The sequence below is a fragment of the Sphaerulina musiva genome (assembly GCF_000320565.1).
Source record: "Sphaerulina musiva SO2202 unplaced genomic scaffold SEPMUscaffold_11, whole genome shotgun sequence".
Taxonomy (NCBI): Eukaryota; Fungi; Ascomycota; class Dothideomycetes; order Mycosphaerellales; family Mycosphaerellaceae; genus Sphaerulina; species Sphaerulina musiva.
Genome location: NW_016017393.1, coordinates 449535 through 472896, shown reverse-complemented (window position 1 = coordinate 472896; position 23362 = coordinate 449535). Strand labels below are relative to the sequence as shown.

At 52.2% G+C, this 23362-nt stretch overlaps 10 protein-coding genes across 10 annotated transcripts; 6 read left to right on the top strand and 4 right to left on the bottom strand.

Moving 5' to 3' along the window:
* Positions 1–114: 114 nt before the first annotated feature.
* Positions 115–708, top strand: SEPMUDRAFT_111298 (uncharacterized protein; the record flags this gene model as incomplete). The annotated part of the gene is made up of 1 exon (XM_016900909.1): positions 115–708. The coding sequence occupies one exon, from the start codon at positions 115–117 to the stop codon at positions 706–708; it is 594 nt and encodes a 197-aa protein (XP_016756926.1).
* A 1217-nt stretch (positions 709–1925) lies between these two features.
* SEPMUDRAFT_52418 (uncharacterized protein) lies at positions 1926–2859 on the top strand (the record flags this gene model as incomplete). Its single annotated transcript, XM_016909226.1, has 3 exons — positions 1926–1989; positions 2050–2389; positions 2448–2859. Coding segments are annotated over 3 exons (816 nt in total), but the record flags the coding sequence as incomplete, so codon positions are not given.
* A 2388-nt stretch (positions 2860–5247) lies between these two features.
* SEPMUDRAFT_151733 (uncharacterized protein) lies at positions 5248–8366 on the top strand. The gene has a single exon (XM_016907008.1). It carries the CDS (start codon positions 5601–5603, stop codon positions 8256–8258), a length of 2658 nt encoding a protein of 885 aa, XP_016756924.1. The 5' UTR covers positions 5248–5600; the 3' UTR covers positions 8259–8366.
* Positions 8367–9039: 673 nt separating this feature from the next.
* SEPMUDRAFT_20341 (uncharacterized protein) lies at positions 9040–11007 on the bottom strand (the record flags this gene model as incomplete). The annotated part of the gene is made up of 1 exon (XM_016908327.1): positions 9040–11007. A coding segment is annotated over one exon (1968 nt), but the record flags the coding sequence as incomplete, so codon positions are not given.
* Positions 11008–12199: 1192 nt separating this feature from the next.
* On the bottom strand, positions 12200–13705 carry SEPMUDRAFT_151732 (26S proteasome subunit P45). The gene has a single exon (XM_016907007.1). It carries the CDS (start codon positions 13618–13620, stop codon positions 12358–12360), a length of 1263 nt encoding a protein of 420 aa, XP_016756922.1. The 5' UTR covers positions 13621–13705; the 3' UTR covers positions 12200–12357.
* A 365-nt stretch (positions 13706–14070) lies between these two features.
* Positions 14071–15432, bottom strand: SEPMUDRAFT_92949 (uncharacterized protein; the record flags this gene model as incomplete). Its single annotated transcript, XM_016910600.1, has 4 exons — positions 15120–15432; positions 14811–15062; positions 14645–14756; positions 14071–14583 (listed from the first exon to the last, which is right to left on the bottom strand). Coding segments are annotated over exons 1-4 (1053 nt in total), but the record flags the coding sequence as incomplete, so codon positions are not given.
* Positions 15433–15455: 23 nt separating this feature from the next.
* On the bottom strand, positions 15456–16223 carry SEPMUDRAFT_151731 (uncharacterized protein). The gene has a single exon (XM_016907006.1). The coding sequence runs from the start codon at positions 16109–16111 to the stop codon at positions 15797–15799; it is 315 nt and encodes a 104-aa protein (XP_016756920.1). The 5' UTR covers positions 16112–16223; the 3' UTR covers positions 15456–15796.
* Positions 16224–16737: 514 nt separating this feature from the next.
* Positions 16738–19567, top strand: SEPMUDRAFT_151730 (glycoside hydrolase family 5 protein). Its single transcript, XM_016907005.1, has one exon. The coding sequence runs from the start codon at positions 16978–16980 to the stop codon at positions 19282–19284; it is 2307 nt and encodes a 768-aa protein (XP_016756919.1). The 5' UTR covers positions 16738–16977; the 3' UTR covers positions 19285–19567.
* Positions 19568–20628: 1061 nt separating this feature from the next.
* SEPMUDRAFT_53119 (uncharacterized protein) lies at positions 20629–21706 on the top strand (the record flags this gene model as incomplete). Its single annotated transcript, XM_016909255.1, has 3 exons — positions 20629–20942; positions 21139–21292; positions 21368–21706. 3 exons carry the CDS (start codon positions 20629–20631, stop codon positions 21704–21706), a joined length of 807 nt encoding a protein of 268 aa, XP_016756918.1.
* An 807-nt stretch (positions 21707–22513) lies between these two features.
* On the top strand, positions 22514–23150 carry SEPMUDRAFT_151729 (uncharacterized protein). The gene has a single exon (XM_016907004.1). The coding sequence runs from the start codon at positions 22735–22737 to the stop codon at positions 22960–22962; it is 228 nt and encodes a 75-aa protein (XP_016756917.1). The 5' UTR covers positions 22514–22734; the 3' UTR covers positions 22963–23150.
* The last annotated feature ends 212 nt before the right edge of the window (positions 23151–23362 follow it).

Sequence of the window (23362 nt, the reverse complement as noted above, 5' to 3'; positions counted from 1 at the left end):
TACGACGCTGTGCTGGCGAGTGAATCACTCGACCGGTGAAGGAAAAGAGAATGGTCCACTGGGAGGGGGGCTATGTTTAGGCTCTGCTGATCATGACGAGCGCAAGCGGCTCCAATGATCGCACGAGGTGATGCACAGATGGGCCTCTCATGGGGAGAGAGGGAGGGGGGCGATATCCAGACGCCATACCGTTTGCGTCAGGCAGACGAGCACCCCTGTTCGACGCCGCAAGTGAAGCGTGCGAACAAGAACGAAAGGCTACGAAGCCCTACTCCGCAATTCGAGGCCGTGCCTCTGCTTTTGGGACTGAGGCTCTTCGTTGTCGCCCGCCCGGCGCTGGAAGATTGGACGGGCCGCCCGTTGGTGCGCCCTATGGGCTTACATAACAATCCTAGTCGTTTGTCTTCCCCGGCGTCAGGTCCCATCAGGCGACTGCAACTCCACCGGTCCACCACCACCACCACTCCTCCTCCTCCTCCTCCTACCATCACTATCACCGATTCACTCCATCACCACTACACAACAGCACTCTCCACTGCGCCGGGCGGGCTGGCTGTCACAACACCCGGCTCCCTCACATCGTACTGCTCTCATCGTCGGGGCCGGAGACATGCAGACCAGAGACATGGCGTCGTGTCCGCTCGGCTGCCTGCAGCTCGTCGCTGCGTCTGCGCGATACCTATTTCTACCACCGCGGCTGAACAGTAGTATCCGGAGCGCGTCTAATTGCGATGCGATTCGCCGTGTGCTTCCCAGTAGTCGACAGTGTTCGGTAGGCATGTATATGATGTATCACTGAGGCACAGACAACGCCCGAGCGGCACAGACGAGAGCCTCGACGACTCCCTGAGTCACCGTCCATCGTCTCTCCCTCGCTCTCCCCTTCTCCTCCCTCTCTCTCCCCATGTGCATGTGTGCGTGCGTGCGTGCCAAAGCTTGTGGCGCGCCTGCCTGTCATCCGCCCGCCAGAAGCGTGCACGCTCCCTCAGAAGGCTCCCACGACAGACTAGCACGTACATAGCTGCAACGGGTCGGTAACCCTAGCACAGCACGCTGAAGATGGTGGGCTGGGATCCGCATCCTTCGTGTAAACTAAGCACGCAGCCGCTAGCACCTTCGAGGATAGTCAATGTTGGATTCACAGGTGTACCTTTATCATCAACAAGACCGCCTGCCTGTACAGCCCGACCGCAGCAGGCGAGCGTGCTAAAACGATCAGATTCTCCAACCCAGGCTGGCTGGCCCTAGTACATACCTACTATGCTTCAGCGCCTTCACTCCCGTGTATATCACTTCTCTTGAATCCACCCCCCACCAGCACAACCGGCGACCTTTAAAAGTAGAGCTTCCTTCCGGTTGGCCTACCTGTACAGGATCCATCCTCCTCCTTGACTTTCATGATCATGGACTCACCATCTTTCCAGTCAGCCACCATCATCCATCCCACCCGGGTTCGATCACACACATCCTACTCGACCGTCCACAGTCGTGGCGCCATCCAGAAGCGCGCTCACGACAACGATCGCTCACGAGCCATCTCCCTATCGCGGGCGGAGAAGCTGCTTCAGTACGCTGCCGAACAAGCCGGCCACGCAGACATCGAGCACCCTCATCCGACATCGACAACATCAACAATAGTGGGAGGCATCCAGTGGCTCACTCCTCAACACTCGCCCCAGCCTCAAAGCTTTACCGCTGAATCGTCGCTTGAACCCTTCCCGCAGTGGACGGCTCCGACCCCACCTCGATCTGAATCGTCTTTCCCGACTGTATCTATCGATTGCAACGAGGAGCCTGGGCCGGCTGGTCTCAGCATTCCGCCCGACTTTGCATTCGAGCAGCCTTCTGTTTCTGCGGAAATGAGGTGAGTCTGAGCTGATCAGTGCGATCATGTATCAGCAGCGAAGCTCAGCTCACACGCGTGCAGCTCGTTAGGCTTCCTACTTCCAACGACGTACGGCGGCTCGCCTTACGAATCTGACTCTCACAGTATGCGCTCCTTCCCTTTTCTCCCGCACCCCACAGTTCCTTCTAACATGGATCCTTCAGCCTACAACATGGACCAGAACTATATTCCTCCTATGCGCGTGTCGCAGCCCACTTCCACCCCCGGTGCCAGCGCGTATGCGATGACCACGTCTTCGAGCCCATCTCTGTACTCTACACGCGCGGTAGAGACATCTTCCGCTCGTCGACCATCCGAGATGCCAGCGATCACTGCAGCGGGCTCATCATATGACCATTACCGTCGCATCAGTTCGCCGTACGATACAGCAGCCTATACAATGGCGCCCAGCCAGACCATCCCCTCCATCAGCGGATTGACGCAAAGTCCTTTGCCATCACCTCATCTCGGTTCATCATCTGTACCACAATATATGAGGTCAGTGTGCACTGCATGTTTCACGTGGCCGGGGAAACATTGATGATTGACGACTTCCTCCTAGGTCACCCAACATGTACGAGCAGAATCCCTATGGACAATCTTACACGACAGCACCCCCGAACACACAGCTCTACGGCACAAGCCCACAGTACCCTGCACAGACCTACCCTGTCGGCAGTAGTATCCCTCACGAGAAGGCTGGCGGCGGCGGCAGCGGCAGCAGCATGGACTCTTCGATGCGAGTGCTCAACCAGCGACCGAAACCGCAGTGTTGGGAGCACGGATGCAACGGGCGGCAATTCTCCACCTTTAGCAACTTGCTTCGCCATCAGCGGGAGAAGTCGGGCACATCAGCGAAATCTTACTGCCCCAAGTGCGGCGCAGAATTTACACGAACGACAGCACGGAATGGACATCTCGCACATGACAAGTGTACGAAGCAGCGACGACCTTCGGAAGGGAAATCATCATGAATTGATGACGACGATGATGATGATGACGATGGCAAGAGATGGCAAGAGATGGTTGTTGGTGGGATTCGGGTTCAAACAGAGACGATCCATCACCAAGATGTTCCAGGGATTTGAGTCATGTGGAAGTTGGGTATTGTTGATGATTGATTGATTGATGGGCATTTTGGCGCCATGATTGCTTATTTTAGATGCTTACTCGCCTTGCGCCTGCTTGCTCCTTTTTCACTCACGACGAAATACCCCACAGGGCCAGCCATAACATGATCGCGATTGGTTGTTTATTGTACCTATGATATCTCTCTGCTTCGGCCGACAAAGAAAGAAAGAAAGAAGAGACAGAATATACTTTGCTGCATATCAGACTTTCATGTGGTCAAACGCCTCTAGTTTGCTGCTAGTAGAAGTGGTGGTGGTGGCAAAGCAGTCAGTTACCCTACCTATCTTACTAGTGTCGGCATGGAACTCGCAAAAGAAAATTCGGCACCGAGAGTGTTGTGAACTTGTGAAGTTCCTCTACTCTTCCCTACCTTACCTTAGAAGGGTATACCGTAGCCGCCCTGCGACGATGCCGCCGCCGCCGCCGTCGCCGGCGCAAGTTAAAATTTGAAACTCTCTCTTTTTTATTATTATTATTACCTGGCATTTTGCTTTGCGCCCGCCCCAGCACCAGCTCCCTGCCTACCTCAGCTTCGTCCGTCCGTCCCCCGGTATCCGAAGAAGAAAAAAGTTTTAAGGTTTGGCGTGTCTTTCCCGTGTTGCGCGCGAAGATCTTTTACCAAAAACGAGTTTGTTTGCGAGGTGCTCGGCAATGTGACGACTGACTGGATGGTACGGGTTCACTGTCCCGTTCCCAGTCCTCCCCCCCCCCACAATTTCCAGTTTACACAGTGGCAGTGCTAGTTCCCAAATTCCCAGTTCCTAGTGCCGTGCTGTTTACAGGTACGTAGACAAGAGTCATCCATCACAGAGTCACAAGAGTCACAGGAGGTTTCTTCTTATTCAGCATTAGCGCCAGCAGCTGTGTGATGATGACGGGAGAGTAGAGGGTAGATGCGGCATGAGGCCCCGTTTGCCCTACTTCCTACTTCCTACCACGTGTACGTCGTGTACGTGTACGTGATGCGCCCATGTCCACTTTTTTTTGTTTGTATTCACCGGTGTGCACAGACTTGCATATTTGTGCATTCTGTTTAAGGTAAAGCCTGGTAGTCGTGGTCTTGGCATTTGCTTCGCTGAGTCAGGATATAAGGCTCTGCCAGGCGCCAGTAGGTACAACTCGGACGTAGAGATTCGTGCGCGGTGGAGTACCACTTTTTCATATTATGATCCTTGTTTTTATTTTAAACGATTCCGCGTGAAGGCAGGGCTTTTTCGCTTGGCGCGCAATTGCATGCATACCTGACCTGTAGGTTGCATGCCAATCGGAGGGTGGGCAATTATCGTTCACGAGTGTCCATTATTTCTTGTTATTATTACGAGGCGGAGGCTTGTTTGCTTGCTTGCGTCCTTGCATTTTCATGTGCTCATTCATGTTTTGCGAGGTCGCCCGATTCGGTAAAGTATAGGCACACCTTTTTCATGCGAACCGGACGAATCTCCCCGGTCCGGTGTGGATTGTCCGTTGCCAGATACATGTACCCCCAGGTGGGCATTATTACTGATTACCTAGGGTACGATCGAGACTATTGAACATCCATAGCAACGACTCTTTTTCTCCAGATCTGCAGATGCTCCATTTGGATGCTGTGCACCTGCGGCAGGATGATTAGGATAGAGTCCATTCCTTCGCAGGGTCGCCCGTTGCCCGCCTGGCGGTGGCAGTGGGTGGCAGAGGCGTAGTAGTGGAGGTAGAAGCACCTTAGGAGGTACGTTAGACGCCACAATGCCGTTGGTGCCTGTTTCCGCGCACCGGCTCCTGCAAGCGAAAGTAAATCCTCTGACCCAGTAGAGCTCGATCTCGCTTCTGGGTAGGCCCCAATGCCCCATCCATATCCACTCCTGGTCTTGGCTCCATGGGACATACGTTAGATAGACACCTTACCTTACAGGTCTCTTTCGTCAGATGACGAGCTAGCAAGCGATGGCACAGCTCTCGTACGCCGCAATCAAGGTCAACAATCAATAGTTCAATCATATCTAATCCACATCGGCCAGAAAGCCGATGCCGCTTTCGCCGGTCAGATTAAACGAGCGTACATACATACCTCCTACCTCCATAGCTCTAGTGAAGAAAGTCCCTCGGTCCCGCGGTCCCGTGATGCATCTTATGCCTGCCATGCGAGGCCTGAGGTGTCCAGATTGCTTGGCGTTCTCCAGCCGGCGGCATCTGGTGGCCTGGCCACCGACTTCACTCAATCCCACCCACCGCAGTGAACACAACTACCTTGACCACCATCGTGTCTGCCATCATGCACTGGTTTTGAAAGCTGCTACAGAGCAGATTGTACACACCCATTTCGAACTTCCGTGACACCGCGCCCCCAAACGAACCCGCCGCCACCATGTCGAAGCCGATGACACACCAGTTCAAAGTCCACCAAGCGCATACATATCACCGGTCTTTAGTGAATCAAGCACGGGAGAGAATAGCACGGAACCGTTATTGTATATGAGAGCTGAGGCAGGGGGCAAGGGTACTGCGCGTTTTTGCCCGAGTGCATATTAGGACACAGTATACTTCTGAACGGGTGCTTCTCACGAGCTCTTGCTAGCCTATAACGCAGCAGAGAGTCGTTCAAAAGATGGCACATGCGTCCATATTCACTTGGGAGCCCGACACTCCGCGTGTGGCATCTCCGTGGCTCAGCGCTGCAGACGACGGCTCGAGTCCTGTTCCTGAACATCACACAGAAGCTACTAGGCAACTGAGTGATGCCGCGAAAGACCTTCGCGAGAGCGCAGATAGTCCCAGCGGCAAGAAGCTGACTCGTCTGCAAGCTGAACCTCAAGATGGCCCTGTAGAATACAAGCTGCATCTGCTGCTCCGACCTCGCCGCAAATTCCGATCTACTAGTACTGGAATCTACGTCCCGGGCTCCAAGCATGCAAGGGGTGGAGAGACTTCACTCAAGCCCAAAGCGGTTCCTGATAATATCGTTGACTCCAACCAGAGTTCTAACAATGCTACGCCGTCGCAGTCGACTCAGCAGCTTAGGCAACACCGACTGCAGCAGCTCACAACTCAGCTCATGTGGAGGTTGCAACAGTCCTCCCCGCATCACACTTCTTCTGCCACTAACACCATCTTGCCCACTCTACCCGAGCCACTACCCGAGTTGCAAGCGCCTCAGCAGATCGGCAGGCTCCTTCATGGCTTGGAGGAGAGCCAAGGCGCATTGTATGAGATTGGCGTGTCTGACGATGGCACCTTGATAGGGCTGGCCGAAGACGAGCTGCAGGAGAGTCTGAACAACTTGCGCGCCATGGCTGCATGCTTGGGCTGTACGGTCGAGGTCTTGCGGAAGGAGACTGTAGGTGAATGCGAGTGGTTGGAAGATACCATCATTGCGAACCAGGAGCGCAAGACACGACGATCGGGGAAACTCGTGGTAGCTGAGGCGCTTGTGCGGCCGTTTCTGCACCCATCTAGTCCCATGCTGGCAGGACAGACCGATCCACATGTTGACCCGTCGCCCACTGTCTTGCCCACCTCGGCCGACATGATGCCACCCACGACCGAGCAACTACGAATCACGCTTACAGGTCCAACCATGTCTGGAAAGTCTTCTCTGCTGGGGACGCTTACTACCTCTACTCTAGACAATGGCAGAGGCAAGAGTCGTCTAAGTATGCTGCGGCATCGTCATGAGATCAGCTCTGGTATCACGAGCTCTGTCACTCAAGAGCTCATAGGTTACCAAGATCGCACCAATGGAGATGTCGAGGTCGTGAACTATGCGACGGAGAACATCGCCTCTTGGATTGATGTGCACGTGGCTTCGGCTAATAGTAGGCTGGTCCTGATCTCCGATTCTGCTGGCCATCCTCGATACCGCCGCACCACTCTGAGGGGACTGGTTGGCTGGGCACCTCATTGGACCCTGCTATGCATACCTGCTGATGATAAGGATGAGATTCCGGCAGCCGGTAACAGCACTCCAGCATCGCAACATTTGCTCGTGCCTACGGCTATGGAACTTGCTTGCGCTCAATTAGACTTGTGTTTGCGCCTGCGATTGCCATTACTGATTGTCATTACAAAGCTGGATACCGCATCAAAGGCAGGCCTCCGAACAAGCTTGACTAAGATCCTGGACATACTGAAAGCTGCAGGCAGGAAGCCCGCTATCGTGCCCAACAAGGGTGCCATCAACGATGAACAGGATCTGCAAAACGTCGCAAGCTCACTCCTCGAGACTGCATATAATACGGTTCTGCCATTGCTGAACGAAACACGAGGCACAGTGCCCATTGTGCTGACAAGCGCTGTCGATGGCACGGGAATCGGTAGCTTGCATGCTTTATTGCACGAATTGCCTGTTCCTGAACCGCCTACTGAGGTAGTGGCGACAGATGTGCCACCTGCAGTCTTCGATATTGAAGACATTTACAGCAAGCCGGCCGAGGTGGCAGGTGTGATTGTATCTGGACGCCTCCGTTCAGGTCAGCTCTCTATTGGCGAGACCGCAATGATCGGTCCTTTTTCCAGCCATGATGTGCACGAAGACTCCGAGGATTCTGACGAGCGTCCGTTCCGCAAGTCCTCATCGAGTCTACCAACATCGCGCTCATTCCCAGGAGCCCTTGGAAAATCTCACTTTGCGCCCCCGCTGTATCAGCTACCCAACCAGGAATGGCGCCGAGTGAAAATCACCAGCATACGCAACCTCCGACTACCGGTACACTCGCTACATGCTGACCAGGTGAGCACTATCGCGATCAGTCCTGCCGAGAACACTGGCAAGGCCTCTCGGTTATCGCGCATTCGCAAAGGAATGGTTCTGGCAGCTATACAGCCGCTCGCTTCTCGCACTTTCACTGCGAAATTCACGAGAAAAGATTTGGACCATCTTGCGGTGGGCAATCATGTTGTGGTCTACATCTCAAGTGTACGTGCTTCTGCAAGAATCGTCTCGGCACGGATCCCGGACAGTCCGGACGAGCAGCCTGGACAGCACAATAACGAAGCTGATGGGTCGCACGACCCGTTCGGATTTGACGATTTCGAGGACAGCATGAGGGCGTCTCCGCAGCCCAAGGTTGCTGATGATGCCATTGTAGCGCCGGAAATACTGGTCACGATGAGCTTTGACACGTCGAAAGAGTTCGTCATGACAGGAGACCGAGTACTGGTCATGCCTAGTGGCGGCGCGCCTCTGTACTCTAGCAGTGGAAGAGGTGAAAAGGGAGTGGCAGGGCTTGAAGGTTTCGTGGGTGTCATTACTGATGTGAGAGGCTAACGGTCACCTATCATGTCTGCAATGAGGCGACTGTTTACTGCAGCGATGTTGCATCCATATTTCTGTGGAAGATAGAATGATACACGAGTAGTATAGATCCATTTCATCTCAGCGGTACTTGGAATATCACATCTTGACTCAAACTCAAGTCTTGCCCAAGCGCCTCAATCCGATCTAATCTGATCTCATCAAATCCCATCCCATCCCATCAATCCCCGTCTAAAATCCCATACTTCCGCTTCACACCCCTCAAATCCTTTTCCATGCTCTCCATCTCACTCTTCTTCCTCGTCATAAAATCCTTTACTATCACCCGCGCATGTTGCTGTTGCTGCTGCTGAGATCCGTCGTCGTCGCCTTCTTCTTCTTCTTCATCTTCATCTTCATCTTCATCTTCATCTTCATCTTCATCTTCTTCTCCTTCTTCTTCTCCTTCTTCTCCTTCTTCTCCTTCTTCTCCTTCTTCTCCTTCTTCTCCTTCTTCTCCTTCTTCTCCTTCTTCTCCTTCTTCTTCTTCTTCTTCTTCTTCTTCTTCTCCTTCTTCTCCTTCTTCTCCTTCTTCTTCAACAATAACAGCCCAATCAAACATCTCCACCAATTCTTCCAAAATCCCCATCATTTCTCGTCGAATTTTTTCCACGAGAGATGTCATTGCCACAGAAAGAACATAATGTGTAAGATTGGTAGGCAGGGCTGTGAAGGGATTTTTTGCCTTTGTCGATTTTGCTTTTCTTGAATGTTTTGAATGTTTTGATGATGATTTGTCGTTATTGTTATTCTTATCGCCTAAAAGAAGATGATTCCTCAAAGCTCCCAATTGCCTCTTCGTAATTCCTCGACCTTCGCGATCGGAATTGCAAGCTTCATAGAGAGGATACATGGCTTGGGTGAAATATCCCGTGGGAATATCTCGTGTGGAGTCGAGTTTGATATTGCTAGTAAATTTATCAAAAGCGATAAGATGTCTTTTCTGCAAGGCGCGGAAACGGTTAATGCAGGAGGCGATGAGGGCTTGTAAAGGTTCGAGAGGAATGGGAATTGCAGCGGGTAGGGTGCAGAGTTGTTCGGGGATATCATCGAGGGCGTGGAAAATTTTTTTGAGGCCGTTGCGGAGAGAAGTTTTTTGTTGGTGGAGGAAAGGATACCAATGGGATTCGAGTAGTGCGGTTTGCGCTTGTGAGAATTTTTCGTTCCAGATTTCGTGCTTTTGCTTTTGAGTCGAGTGATTGCCGTTTTTCGCGAAGAAGGCTCTGATGGAACTGGGGTGCCACTGCTGGATTTCCTGATGGACGCGCAGAGCAGACTTGATGAAATCGTCTTGATTCGCGGTGAGAGGGCTGATTAGGTCGCTGTTACATTGCTTTGCGGCAGTCTCTAGCCATTGGTTCAGAAAGATGTCGAGTAGTGCAATAGGCTGCCGAGCAATGCGCATCAGAGTTGCTCGATGCTCGACGATGGTCGCATCCGCCCATAGCGAAGCTCCGCGAACCAATGTCAGAGCCGTGCTGATGTAGGTATCGATAGTAATGAACCGATCGGGAGCAACCATTCGTAGCGCACAACGGCGCAGAGCTGGAATGTTCGTCATCTCCACGCTCATGCAGCGCGTCTCGGCGGTCTCGATTCCTTTGTGTGCCATGTAGTGTTTGTTCGATACACAGAACACTTCCAGCTCTGCCCCTTTGCTCAGATACTTCTTCTTGGTCTCCTTGAGACGAGCGCTAATGCGAGAGTTACGCATATCGACAAGCCCATCGAGCTGCGCATTTCTTGTTTCCTGGAGAGCATCCTCAAGTTTCGCCTTCTCTCGGTAGAGCGTGGTCTCTTCAGCATCGGACAGCGTCTTCTGCCTCTTTTTTCCCCTAGGGCGCTTGAGCTTATGATCAATACTTGAAATGGCCGCAGTAAGGTCCTTGATCTGCGCCGATTGTTTCCAATACTCCGCTACAGTCGAGGGCTGAGCACCCTTCTCTGCCAAGTCCCTAGCGAGGCTGTCGTCCGCCCCTGTATCAGAACGGGTGGCGATAATCGCGACGTTGGATCCAAAGCGTTCTCCGTAAGTCGCGAGCTTCTTGTTGAGTGGCTCATCTGACAGGGGTCGACCGACAGTCGTCACGAGCCATAGGCCGTCACTATCCTTGATGAACTTGTTCGCGATTTCTGCGCGCACGCGATCGGTATCCGCGGTGCCCGGAAGATCCAGAATGTTCAGGAATTCCAGCATAGGCGAACTGAGGATGCCTTTTCGGACATGGTCGATAAGGGGCCAGAGTGCTGGCTGCTCGAGATCATTCTGCTCAAAGATGTAAGGCTGAATCATCTCACTCAGCTCGACCGAAGAATCTGCATCGAATCGCATCGTTGGCTGAGTGGCGTGATCATGACAGCCTTCCAAGAGAGTGATGCACCACTTAGTCAGAATGTCGACCACAGCATTCACGTCTTGAACATTCTCCTGAAAGGTTCGTTTGATATTTCCAGGCGAGGAGAATTCAAACTGGTCACAGAACAGCGCACGAAGGACCTTGAGCGCTGTATCTGCTTGTGCCTCGTAATCTTGCCTTTGATCCTCTGGCCACTCGGGATCGAATGCGAAGTTGTATCTGAAATACCTCTGCGTCTGCTCAGTCAGGAAGCTTTTGCGCGTATCGTAACTCATGAAGCAGAGCTCAGCTGCGTACTGACGATGCTGATCTGTGAGAGACGACACCAGGAGTGTTGGGACACAAGTGCAGCTCTCGCCAGTGGCAGCTGCCTTCGTAGCATCGGGATCGTTGACAAGTGAGTTGATGGAGGAGCTCTTGCCCGTACCGGTGTCACCCAGGAGCATAATGGTCTTTTTGGGTGCAGTGGGAACCGTCATGAGATTTGCAGCTTTGGAGGCCATGGTCTCGACGTCTTTGCTGCTCAGCCGAGCTTGACCAAGAGTTTGGTGAAACTCAGACACCAGGCTTTGCGCACGATGTGACAAATTGATGGTGTCGGAGTCATAGGCAGCGCAAGGTGGTAGTAGCACCTCCTGTGCATGGGAGGATGACAATTGTTCTTCGTCATCGTCGTCGTCATCGCTAGGTTCCTCCTGTTCATCCTCGCCTTCCTCCGGTGACATTGAAGCCTGATCAGACTCAGATTCGATACGTGAGCCAGGTGCAGGCATCACAGTCGAACTAGAACCGTACATAACCCATCGATGACAGTCCCCATCCGTATGCGAAGGTGATGACACCTGGTCAGGCTCAGATTTGATATGTGAGTCAGAAGCAGGCGTCATAGTGTAAACCAGTCGGTCACAAAGAACCACCGGCCAACCTGGCTGGTGATGATGCGTTCTTGTTTTCGTGGCGTCGTGGATTCGTTGTGCGCTGCGCGGGAAGTACGACAGATAGCGGCGGTTCGAGGGTGGTAAGTGTTTGGAGTTGTGTTCAGCTCACGTCCTTGAGATGAAATCGTTTGTACCAGTAAGTATCGGAAGCTATCAGTGGAAGTTCTGTTCTGAGATAGTGGTAAACGTTGTTGAAGGCCGGTGCCGAGAAGGTGAATTCTGTAGGAGAAGGTGGCGACTAAACTGAGGATACAGAAGGGGAGCTAGGCATGTGATAGAGCGAGATGAGTGAAGTGAAGTGAAGTGAGGTGAAGTGAAGCGAAGTGAAGCAAAGAAAATCTACGCTCATAATCTAATGCCGCATATCAGTCTTCCGTATGTTTCTGTGTGTCTGAAGAGCGGAAGCTAAGCGCTGAATGAAATACGACATCAGCAGTGTCAACGCGAGGTGCCGCTGGTTTCATCATGTCACGATGCTGACAACTCCATGCTTGGGACAAAGGCGGGAGGGCTAGGTAGAGATCAGTACTCGCTTCGGTCTTGATACGTACCTCGAGTACCGCGTAATTGGGCTGCCATGAGCGGAGAGGTATGCAACGGAAAGAAGGAAGAGAAGAGGGGAATGACAGCAGATGAGGTACATTCCATTATGATACAAATGCAGCTCATGATACCGCAGTCCCATGCCGCAAGCGCTCTCGCATTACTCTCATACGCTCAGCTATTCTTGCAGTCGAGCATACCGAAAGATCTCCCCATAGGCCGGAGCAGTTACATCTACTTGTAGAAGTCAAACTTGTCCGCCTCACTCGCACCCTTGACCTGGCTCGTGTATGCATCTTCCAAATCTTGCTGAATGATGTTATACCTGTTCTTCCTCACAGCTCTCAGACCCGCCTCTTGCATGATTGCTGCAATGACAGCTCCAGAGAGAGGATCATTGCGGACGATGAGCGAATCGAGATCGACTTCGGGCGATAAGCTCATCTTCGACGCAATGGTGCTGAAGATGAGCCGGCGCTCGCGACGATCGCGCAGGTTAGGGAATTCGATCTTTCGGTCCAGGCGACCAGGACGCAGGAGAGCAGGATCGAGAGTGTCGGCACGGTTGGTGGCCATGATGACCTTGACATTGGACGTCTGATCGAAGCCGTCCATTTGGTTTAGCAGTTCGAGGAGGATACGTTGCACCTCTCGGTCGGCGCCAGTCTGAGCGTCGAAACGCTTCGTGGCAATGGCGTCGATTTCGTCGATGAAGATGATGGCCGGGCTGTTCTCGCGCGCCATTCGGAAAACATCACGTACCATACGAGGCCCTTCTCCAAGGTACTTTTGCACGAATTCTGATCCAACCACGCGAATGAAGGATGCGGTTGTACTATTTGCCACGGCCTTGACCAGCATAGTCTTTCCACACCCGGGTGGTCCATATAGCAGCACACCACGTGGAGGATCGATACCGATCTGCTTGTAGAGGTCAAACTGCGTCAGCGGCAATTCGACGGCTTCTCTAATCTCCTGCTTCTGCATGTCCAGACCACCGACATCTGCGTATGTGACATCAGGCTTCTCGTCCGCACCAAGCATGGCGATGCTGCTGTCGGCCTCAGGTGGCAGGATGTCAACTAGACTGTTGGAATGTCGGTGCAGCGCCACACTCGAGCTCGGCTTCAACAGTTCGCGGTCTAACGTGCTGAGGATGCGTACGACGTAATTGCTTCCTGTCGATGACTGTACGATTCCCGTGTTCTGGTCGATGGCTTCCATAAACTGTCCGATCACGAGTGGCACACTCTGTATCCGCTTGATCTCCTCCTGGGCGCGCACCAACTCCCGCTTCAGACTCCGCTGCTCGTCCTTGATGTACTCTTCCTGCAGCTTGATGTACTCCAGTTGGCGCTGCAGCTTCTTATATGTGGCATATTGGTCGTCCGAGTCGGTTAGGCCCTCGATGGTGTCGATATTTGCAATGGCGGAGCTGGAGATCTGGTTGAGGAGATGCGGTGCTGTCGGCGCCTTGCTCACGTCGGCGGAGGCCATGCTGTTGTCTCTACTGCGCTTCGGTGTCAATGTCCTGGAGATGCACTGCAAGTGTGGAGATGGCGCTGTTGTTGTTTGTGTGGCTGATGGTTGTGATGTGTTTGGAGAAGCAGCAGTAGGAGGTAGCAGCAGCAGGCGTCGGAGCTGACGCGAGGCGACGACCTGATGACATAAGCATGTGTGACGGCTCCAACCTTGGTTGTCCACCTACCTGGTACTTTGGTACCCTAAGTAACTTCACTCTCTTCCGTGTCTTGTGTAGACGACATGTGCACAACTCTTGGCAACTTCAATATTCTCTTACAATCATCTATCCTCACTACATCGCTCCATAGTGGTCGATTGCGGGGCAGCCCCCTGCCGTCTTCCCCCATACGAAGAAGCAGCAAAACTGAACAGAAACACAGTCATAACCATCATCTAGATACCTGCCCACGGGTATCTACGCATCACTATGTACTCTGTCCCCATTCATGTCCTTCCTCGCCACAATTCCATTTCTCACACTCAATATCAGCGTCTCCTCATCCCCAACCGGTCCAGGAATCAATCCTCCCTCATCCTTCAACCGGGAAGGAGGATACCACCTCCCCACGTGGCCATCCAGTTTACTCAATCCAAAAGTGCCTCCATCATCTGTCGAACTCCCTAGTCTCTTGCTCCTCATAGTAGTACTAATATGCTTTAAGAGCGGCCTCAGCACAGGAACACACTGTACTATTATCGTACCCGTGACCTCGGACGAATACCAAATATTGGACATGGCGTTATTCCAGAAATACCATTCGTCTTTCCTGTTTCCATCGTATTTCCATTCAGTACGGATTGCAGATGCGATAGCCACGACAAGACCTAAAGACATGGTGAGACAGAGCCCGATTTTTTCTTTGCGCCGCATGTCTAGGTTCCAGGTTATAATCCAGGGGAAGGCGGCGAATACGAAATCCATTACGACGTTAACGTCTGTTTCATCCAAGGTTAGTGATGGAACCCATCCGGCGAATAGCGATGATGCTGTACTTACAGTTGCCGCCTTCCTTGAATCTGGCGCGTGGTTCTGAATAGACGCAGAAGTCCATACGGTACCAGACATCATAGCCGCGGTTATCGCAGACTTTCCCCCATTCGACTATGATCTAGAAAGTGTTAGTGTTTGACATTGATGCCCAGTATGCAAGGGAATGCCGTACCTTGGCAAAGTTGTAGCTGCACATTGTCGCGATGCAGAACCATAATATCCAGTGACAGACTTTCCAGCATGAGAAGCCTTTTGTCAGCTTGAGTAATGTCACTGCGAAAGCAACTTTCGTCAAGCTTTGTCCCATGAGGGTCCCGCACGAGGAGATGAGGATCAAGATGTGCATGCGGTCGTCCCACGAAGGGGAAACGTAGCCGGTAGCGTACTCAATCGTGATGATGATATCGTTGGCAGTGAGTACTCCCTGTGTTGTAGTCAGCAAAGAGGTTGTCGTTGGTGGGCTGGTATGGACTCGGCCTACCCATGCAAAGAGGAGTATGTAATCATCCCACCACAGCCCATGGCGACGTGAGATCTTGACCCATAGGCGTGCAATGAGGAATGCAGTGGCGCCAGTATACAACGACCAGATGCCAGCGTATAGTTGCTTGTTTGGGTTGACATAATGGATGTTGAGGTTCTTTCCAAAGTCGTCCATGACCAAGTCACATCCCGGGCTCGGCACTAGGAAGTTGTGGCTGGAAGAGGAGCTGGTCGGAGTAGGAGGGGGAGAATGGTAGCGGCAAGCGCGATAACAGCACAGAACCGCCGGCGGTCGAGGTGCGATTCACAGTGGTAGGAAGCAATGTCGTGTGAAGAAGAAAAGCGCAAAGCAGAAGAGAAGAGTAGGGAAGAGAAGAGAAGAGAATAGAGGCAGTGTATGCTCGCCTCGATACGCAGTCGGGGATTTGGTAAAAGAGAGACAGCTGTATCGAGACCTGGTCAAGGTCACAGCACCAGTCAATCGTTCCGAGAGCGGCAACATGCAGTCGCACCAGGTACCGACACCACGGCGAGGTGACGAAAATGAGGTGCAGATGGGTTCTTGGAGTAATCCACGGAAGAAAAGCGCCTGGTCTTCGGTGGAGTAGGTACTACTAGTGATAAATAGTGATTTACTATAGCAGGAAGCAGCACAATCTCACGCTCAGTGCCATATTAACAGATATTTCCAGTTTTCTCGCAATGGTGTGCTTCATTGCGGGTGAATGGAGACAGCTGCTGGTGGTAATCTAATCCACCACTAGCAGGCCATGGCACGAACGTTAGTCCGTGCCATGTAGATTGTTGGGCATGAGTAAGCGAGAGCCGGATGAGGGCTGGACTGCTGAGAACTTGCCCGCATACATGGCGGCGGAGACGCGACGCTTGAGTGAGGCCCAGGAGGGCAGGAATAAGAGATGCGCAACGTCGTAGTGCCATGAACCCATGCGGTGTTCGGGTCCACGTGGGGAGGTGCCTCTCTCGGCGCATATCCTCTTCGGCGGCGTCCTCTTCGGCGTCAGCGTCTCGGGAAACGGCACGTTGTCCATGATTGCAGCTTGTACTGTCGGTTACCGGCGCAAAGGACCGGCGAGTGAAGATCTGCTGGAGGGCTTGTTGCTCTGCACAGGCTTCATCTCATGTCGGGTCGGACACGCCACCGATGGCATGAGGGCGGAGGGTGGTGATGTCGATGTTGATGTTGTACAGCTTGACGTTTCTGGTAGAACAACAGGATGCACACAGTCTTGGCCCCAAGGTGAGCCTCCTCCTCCTCCTCCTCAGGAGCCAGACCTGTAGAGTGCGACAACATACTGCAGTATGCAGGAGGCATTGCCCGTCTCCTGGACCATGGATCAGGACGGGGAGAGACTAATCCATGATGCTTACCACCCACCCACAAGCGAATAGATAGAGTAGTGGTATAGAGTGTTCCAAGGATGTTCCAGGGAGAGAGGCAGTCGTCGAGTCTCGCTTGGCGGCTTGGTTCGTATACTATGTACAACGTACCTCTCCTACAGTAGACCTACCCTACCTCTTCACCTACCTCTAGTTCTGCAGAACAAACAATTGCCACTCCGTGCCTCCGCCCTCCGGACGGTTGGTGCCACCATCCGCTTCACCACGCGACATTCTAGCTCTCTTCTTCCTAGTGCGCGCCGCGAGGAACGACCGACCGAACTGACCCGCCCGAACACTTTCGAGTATACCTAGTCTGGTCCCAACCGTCTATCCAACCCCATCAATAATCAATCAATCTGAGCTTCACTACTCAACAGGCGCAGACGCAGACCCGGACAGAGGTCCCGTCCCGTCCCCCGACCTGACCTTGCCCTCCCTACGCAGCAGCAGCGAGCATGCCCGATCACCGCCTCCGAATCGACGGGTCTTTGTTCCGTGATGCTCACAACCGCGAGATCATCCTCCACGGCATCAACATCGCTGCCGACACCAAACTCCCCGCTTCTCCCGACTTGCCCTCCCACGTCCGCGATCAGTTCTTCGATGGCGACCATGTCTCTTTCGTCAACCGCCCATTTGCCCTGTCCGAAGCACATACCCACTTCTCGCGTCTCAGAAGATGGGGCTTCAACACCATCCGCTACATCTTCACCTGGGAAGCGCTCGAGCATGCCGGTCCGGGAAAATACGACGAGGACTTCATACAGCATACCATCGATGTGCTGCGAGTAGCAAAAGAGTATGGCTTCTACGTGTTTATGGATCCCCACCAGGACGTATGGTCGAGATTTACCGGAGGATCGGGAGCTCCCATGTGGACGGTGTATGCCTGTGGTCTGGATCCGGAGAAGCTCCAGGTAGGCGAGGCGAGCATCGTGCAGAATACTTGGGACGATCCCATCACATTTCCCAAGATGACGTGGGCGACAAACTATTCCCGGCTCGCTGTTCAGACCATCTTTACCTTGTTCTTCAGCGGTAAAGACTTTGCGCCCAAATGTGTGATTGATGGGGTGAACATTCAGGACTACCTTCAGGACCACTTTGTGGGCGCTTGCAAGCACTTGGCGCAGCGAATACGAGAAGCAGGGGATTTGGAGGGCGAAGTTGTCATTGGGTATGAGACGGTCAATGAGCCAAATAAGGGGTATTTTGGACATCCGAATCTGATGACGATACCGGAAGGTCAAAAGCTGAGGAAACACACGACGCCCACAGGATTCCAGGCCATGCTGACAGGGGCGGGGAGGGCTGTTGAGGTGGAGCTCTGGGACTTTGGCGGATTTGGTCCCCACAAAGTCGGTACACAGTTGGTCGACCCCAAGGGCACATCCGCTTGGTTAGATCCCAAGAGCTGGGACGACTCGAAGTATGGCTGGAGTCGGAGTCCTGAGTGGAAGCTGGGTGAGTGCATCTGGGCACAGCACGGGGTGTGGGACACAAAGACAGACGAGATGTTGAATGCGACATATTTTTCAAAACACCCAAAGACTGGCGTGGCGCTCGACCAAGAATACTGGACGAACCACGACTTTATGGACTTCTACAAGCGATATCACAATGCGATTCGAGACGTCTGGCGCGAAGCGTTCCTTCTGATGCAGCCCGCACCTTTCGAGATACCACCCGAGATCAAGGGCACGCCCGAAGGCGATGACCCGAACATGATCTTTGCGTCGCACTTTTACGACGGCATCACTCTCATTACGAAGAAATGGAATCGCTGGTGGAACATTGACGTGCTCGGAGTACTCCGAGGGAGATATAGCTCTCCAGCCTTTGCTATACGGATAGGCGAGAGTGCCATCCGGAACTGCTTCAAAGGCCAGCTGGCTGAGGTCCGAAACGAAGGCATACAGAACATGGGCGTCCATCCTTGCCTATATACCGAGATTGGTATACCTTACGACATGGATGATCAGTATGCTTACGACACTGGCGATTACAGCAGCCAGGTCGCAGCGATCGATGCGAACATGTTCGCTGTAGAAGGCAGCAGAGCACAAGGTATGACGTGGTGGTGCTATGCCGCGAACAATAGTCACTACTGGGGTGACCAATGGAACGGAGAAGACCTGTCCATATATAGCGCTGACGACAAACCCCTTCCCGGACCGGCATACATACACGAAAACAACAGCAAGCTATCGCTTGATCGGAACAGCCCGAGCTACAGTGAGAGTGCCTCATCAGAACGATCTCCCGAGACGCCGGACAGCATCAAGAAAGCATTATCGGTCGATAACATGGAGCCCGGGATCAAAGGAGCACAGGGCGCACAAGGCTATCGAGCAGCTGAAGCCTACGTCCGTCCCGTACCTGTTGCAGTCCATGGCACTATTGATGCGTATGGCTTCGACCTCAAAACGTGCACATTCACTCTGGATCTGACGTCCCCGTCGTCGACACCTCCCGATTACCCGACCGAAGTCTTTCTGCCCGAATTCCACTTTCCGCAAGGCAGTCCGGCGCGCACTAGCGTGGAGACGAGTGGCGGGAAGTGGGAGATGAGGATTGTCGAGGACGTGGACGGTGCCAGGCAACAGGTGTTTAAGTGGTGGCATGGCGAAGGCGAACAGAAGCTGAAAGTGACGGGGGTGAAGCGGGCGAGAGGCAAGATTGAGGGTGTCACGAAAGATGCACCGGAAGATTCTTACTTGCAAGCATACTGGGAAATGGGCAAGAATTGTAGTGTAATGTGAAGAAGAGGACAAGGAGACATATATGGCATGCCCTTCCAGATGGGCTGTGAAGAATCAGTCACCCCGAATGGCGGAGGCTAGTATTTACGATTTTACAATGATAACGATACACACGCTCTGTACGATGCACAAGGATACGAAGCAGATGCCTTTACTGAATAGAAAAGAATAGGGAGACGACGGGACTTTAGGGGAGGGGGAAGCCTGGAAGGGTTGTTGGTTGTTGGTCTTGGCATGTACCAGTTCTATTTGAGCTAGCGTAGAACTAGTCACCTTACATAATGGTAACCTACACTGCTACAGGAGTAAGGTAACTCCAACGCCGCGTTCGTATGGTAATGGTATGGTATAGACACATTTGTACCCATCCAGTCCCCATCCGATCATGAAGAATTACTACCTTGCTACATAAATGTAACTGCCAGTATACAACACATACACCTATCCAATACACTCACTCTCCACCAACAAAGAAAAAACCATCTATACGGTTACTGAATCAGTAAAGTGCCGACGCCGCGACAGCCTACACGGTTCTTCTCTAGTAATTAACAGTGGAGGTAGGAGGTAGTAGTAGGAGACAAGAGAAAAGGGAGGTAACACCACCGACGTTTCACATGCCGTCCCGCGCCCTCCCTTCCCCCCCTTTGACGCGAACGACTCGCGCCTCTCGCGTGGGATGCACAGTGGATGAGGGGGAATCACACTTAAACGTTCGTTTTAAACGTTGCCACTACTGCCATGCGGTCATTTGCATACAACCATAACTTTAGGAGGTACTCCCTATCTATTGTGTATGTACTGCTGCTGCTTTTGCTTTTGCTTTTGCTCTTTTTGTCAAGTAACGAACGGGTTTCAGCCAGCCAGCCAGCCAGCCAGCATGAAAATTCACACGAGGAGGAGAAGGAGTCAGTAAGGTGCGCGTGTTGGCTTGTCTCCAGGTTTGTTTCTGTTCCGGTATTCTGGATTTTCTGGATTACCTTACCTTGCTTATTCTACGCATCATCTAAGCTGTGGTCTGTTGTGGAGGACTATGGGGGTATTGCAGATATAAGAAAGTTGTATAGCCCGCGGGATTTTGTTCACAGCCAGCGGCGGGAGTGTGTACGAGTTTTTTGGGTGGCACGAAGAGGGAGCACCGAGGGCTTGCGGTTGTGGCACTTTTTGCTCATTTCTGGGATATTGTCAGCAGCATCGGCATCAGCATCAGCATCAGCATCAGCAGTAACAACAGCAACAGCAACAGCATCTACACATCTCGAACGGAACGAGCTACGGGCCCGACCTGACCATTCACAACATAAACACCTATTCACAAGCAAGAGAGAAAAAGAGTAAAGAACCATGACCTGGATAATCAACGGATCCCCATCCCTAGACCAGCAATCCCAATGGCAAGCAATCACCATCACAACCCTCATCTTCACCACATCCATGCTTCTCGTCGTCTCCCTCCGCTTCTGGATCCGAAGAAGAATTCTCCACAGAGAGGACTGGCTCACGTTCGGCACGATGCTGTTTAGTATCATCTACAGCGCTTCCGTCATTCTTCAAACGAGATATGGACTGGGTTTGCCGGTGGTTTTGCAACCTGTGCAGGATTGGCGGAAATATATGATGATTAATTATGTTTCGAGGCCGTTTTATTTGTTGGGGCTGTAAGTTCCTTTTTCTTTTTTTTTTTGCTTGTGGTACTTTACCTTGTCGCTCTGCTCATTCATTCATTCATACTTGTCTACCTATTTGACTTACGAATATTATGTTGATGGGAGACTGCTTTCTTTCTTTCTTTTTCTTTTTTTTTTTTTTTTTCTCCTTCTTTTTGTTTTGCTGACATATAATCGATTTCTTCAGTGCAGGATTCAAATTAGCTCTCTGTACCAGCTATCTTCGCATGACGCAGGGAAGCAACGATCGTACTTATCGACGAATCATCGTGGCAGTGGCGAATATTTCGACCTTTTCGCATATCATCTTCGTGGTGCTGTACTTGTGTCAATGTGTTCCCGTAAGTCTTTATCCATCCCCCAAAAGAAAAAGAAAAAGAAATTCACCTGCTAACGAGAAATCATGATATACCTAGTTATCGGAGATGTTCAATCGGGATGCTGATGGAACATGTATTCCCTTTGCGCCACTCAATTACTCCATTTCGGTCGTGGTCATCTTATGTGATGTGACCATTTTCCTCCTGCCCATGCCTCTCATCTACCGGTTACATCTCGAGAGATCGATCAAGATTGGCTTGGCTATTGCGTTTGCATTGGGTCTTCTCACCACCGTGCTTTCCATCATGCGAGCCACTCAGATCCATCGAATCGCCTACGGAGACGGAGACGACACTTATTTTGTGATTCGAAGTGCTTTGGAGATGAACATTGGAGTACGTATGCACCTTTTTCTTTTCTGTGATACCCACTGAGTGAGGCAATCGCTCACCTATCTGATAAAAAACACAGATCATCACATCCTGCCTCCCAGTACTCCGACCCGTCTTACGCCTGATACCACGCAAGCTCATCTCCCTCCTCCCCTTCCCCACCACCAACAAACACTCCTCAGCATCCCCTTCCAACGTCGCCATCGAACTCCCCGGCGACTACCCGCCCACGCAAAGTAGCTACGCAGGCTCCACCAAGCGAACCTGGCTCAACCGCAATTCCATGCGGTGGCTCGAAAAAGGCAAAGCAGAATTCTTCTACACCACCACGACTCCCATACCCACCACCACCAACAACAACAAAGAAATGGACCAACCCGAAGCCTACTCCCCCTCCCTCCCCAGCCGCAACGCCAGCACAACAATCACCATGTCCACACCTCCCCTCGCCGCCTCCCGCCCCAACTGGGCCGATCACCGCCGAAGCGCCACAGCAAGAAGCATCCTCAGCCAAGCCGGCACCACACAAAGTCTCCTTTCCACAACCACAACGAACGAAGGCGTTACCCAATCTCTCATTCAAGGCGGAGGACGCCAACGATGGGAACACCCGGACGGAAGTGGCCGATGGGAAGGGTTTGGCGGCGTGATTCGGACGGTGGAATTGGAGGTTTCGAGTGAAGCTTCTCTGGCTCCGATGAGTTCGACCGGGTTGGGAGAATTTGGGAGAGGGTTGACGAGGAAGGATGAGTGGGAGGTTCCTGTGAGGGTTTCGATGGGAGGGGGGGAGAGGGGGTGAGGAGGTGGAGGAATTGAGGAGGAACGGAAAGGGAAGAAAAAGGAAGAGGGAAGAGGGAAGAGAGAAGAGAAAAGCTGGCTTTCTGCTCTCACACTCATTCCATCCATCCACATATCAATGCATGGATGCCACGCATACTACTGCCGAGACGACTTCAAACACGACGACCAAAGAAAGTCTCTCTCTGCTCCACATTAGCTGGTACTGTACCCAGGTGATGCAACAGCCGAGAGAGAAGAAAAAGCTCAGGTAGCTACATGTAGCCGGCGTGATGCGTAAACCCAACCCAACCCAACCAAACAACAGGCCAATAGACCCAATATTAGGTCTGCCAACCCATAAGGCCAACCAACCCAACAGGCGAATCAACTCAAGCCTACGCGCAGAGGAAAATAGCAAGCAGAAAGAGAGAGAGAAAGATGGGAAGATGGGAAGAAGGAAGAAAGAGGCAAGCAAGAAGCAAGAACGCAAAGATGGAAGAAGGTACATTATTCAATAACACTTACACACATAGGTACTATCTAGACCGAACGACCTCAGCCTAACATATGGTGTGGTGACTGATGGACCGATGGATGGACTGGAGATGGAAAAGAAAGAAATCGAGAGAAAAATCCCGAGAGAGAAAAAGTCCTGAGAGAGAAAAAGGTCGAGAGAGAGAAAAGGGTCGAGTCTGTACCAAACCTGAGAGACAATTGACAGACAAAAGACCCAAGAAATCGAGGATCGAGGATTAAGTATTGAAGAGGGCAGGATGATGATAATTATGTACATAGAAGCGTACCTCAGGAGAGTAGAGAAGACTCGGGCTCGCTCAGAAAAATTTTATATATATGTACCGGTAGAGCTGTTGTTCATCTACATTGACTCCGCATACAAAATCAAATTGTGAGTGTGCA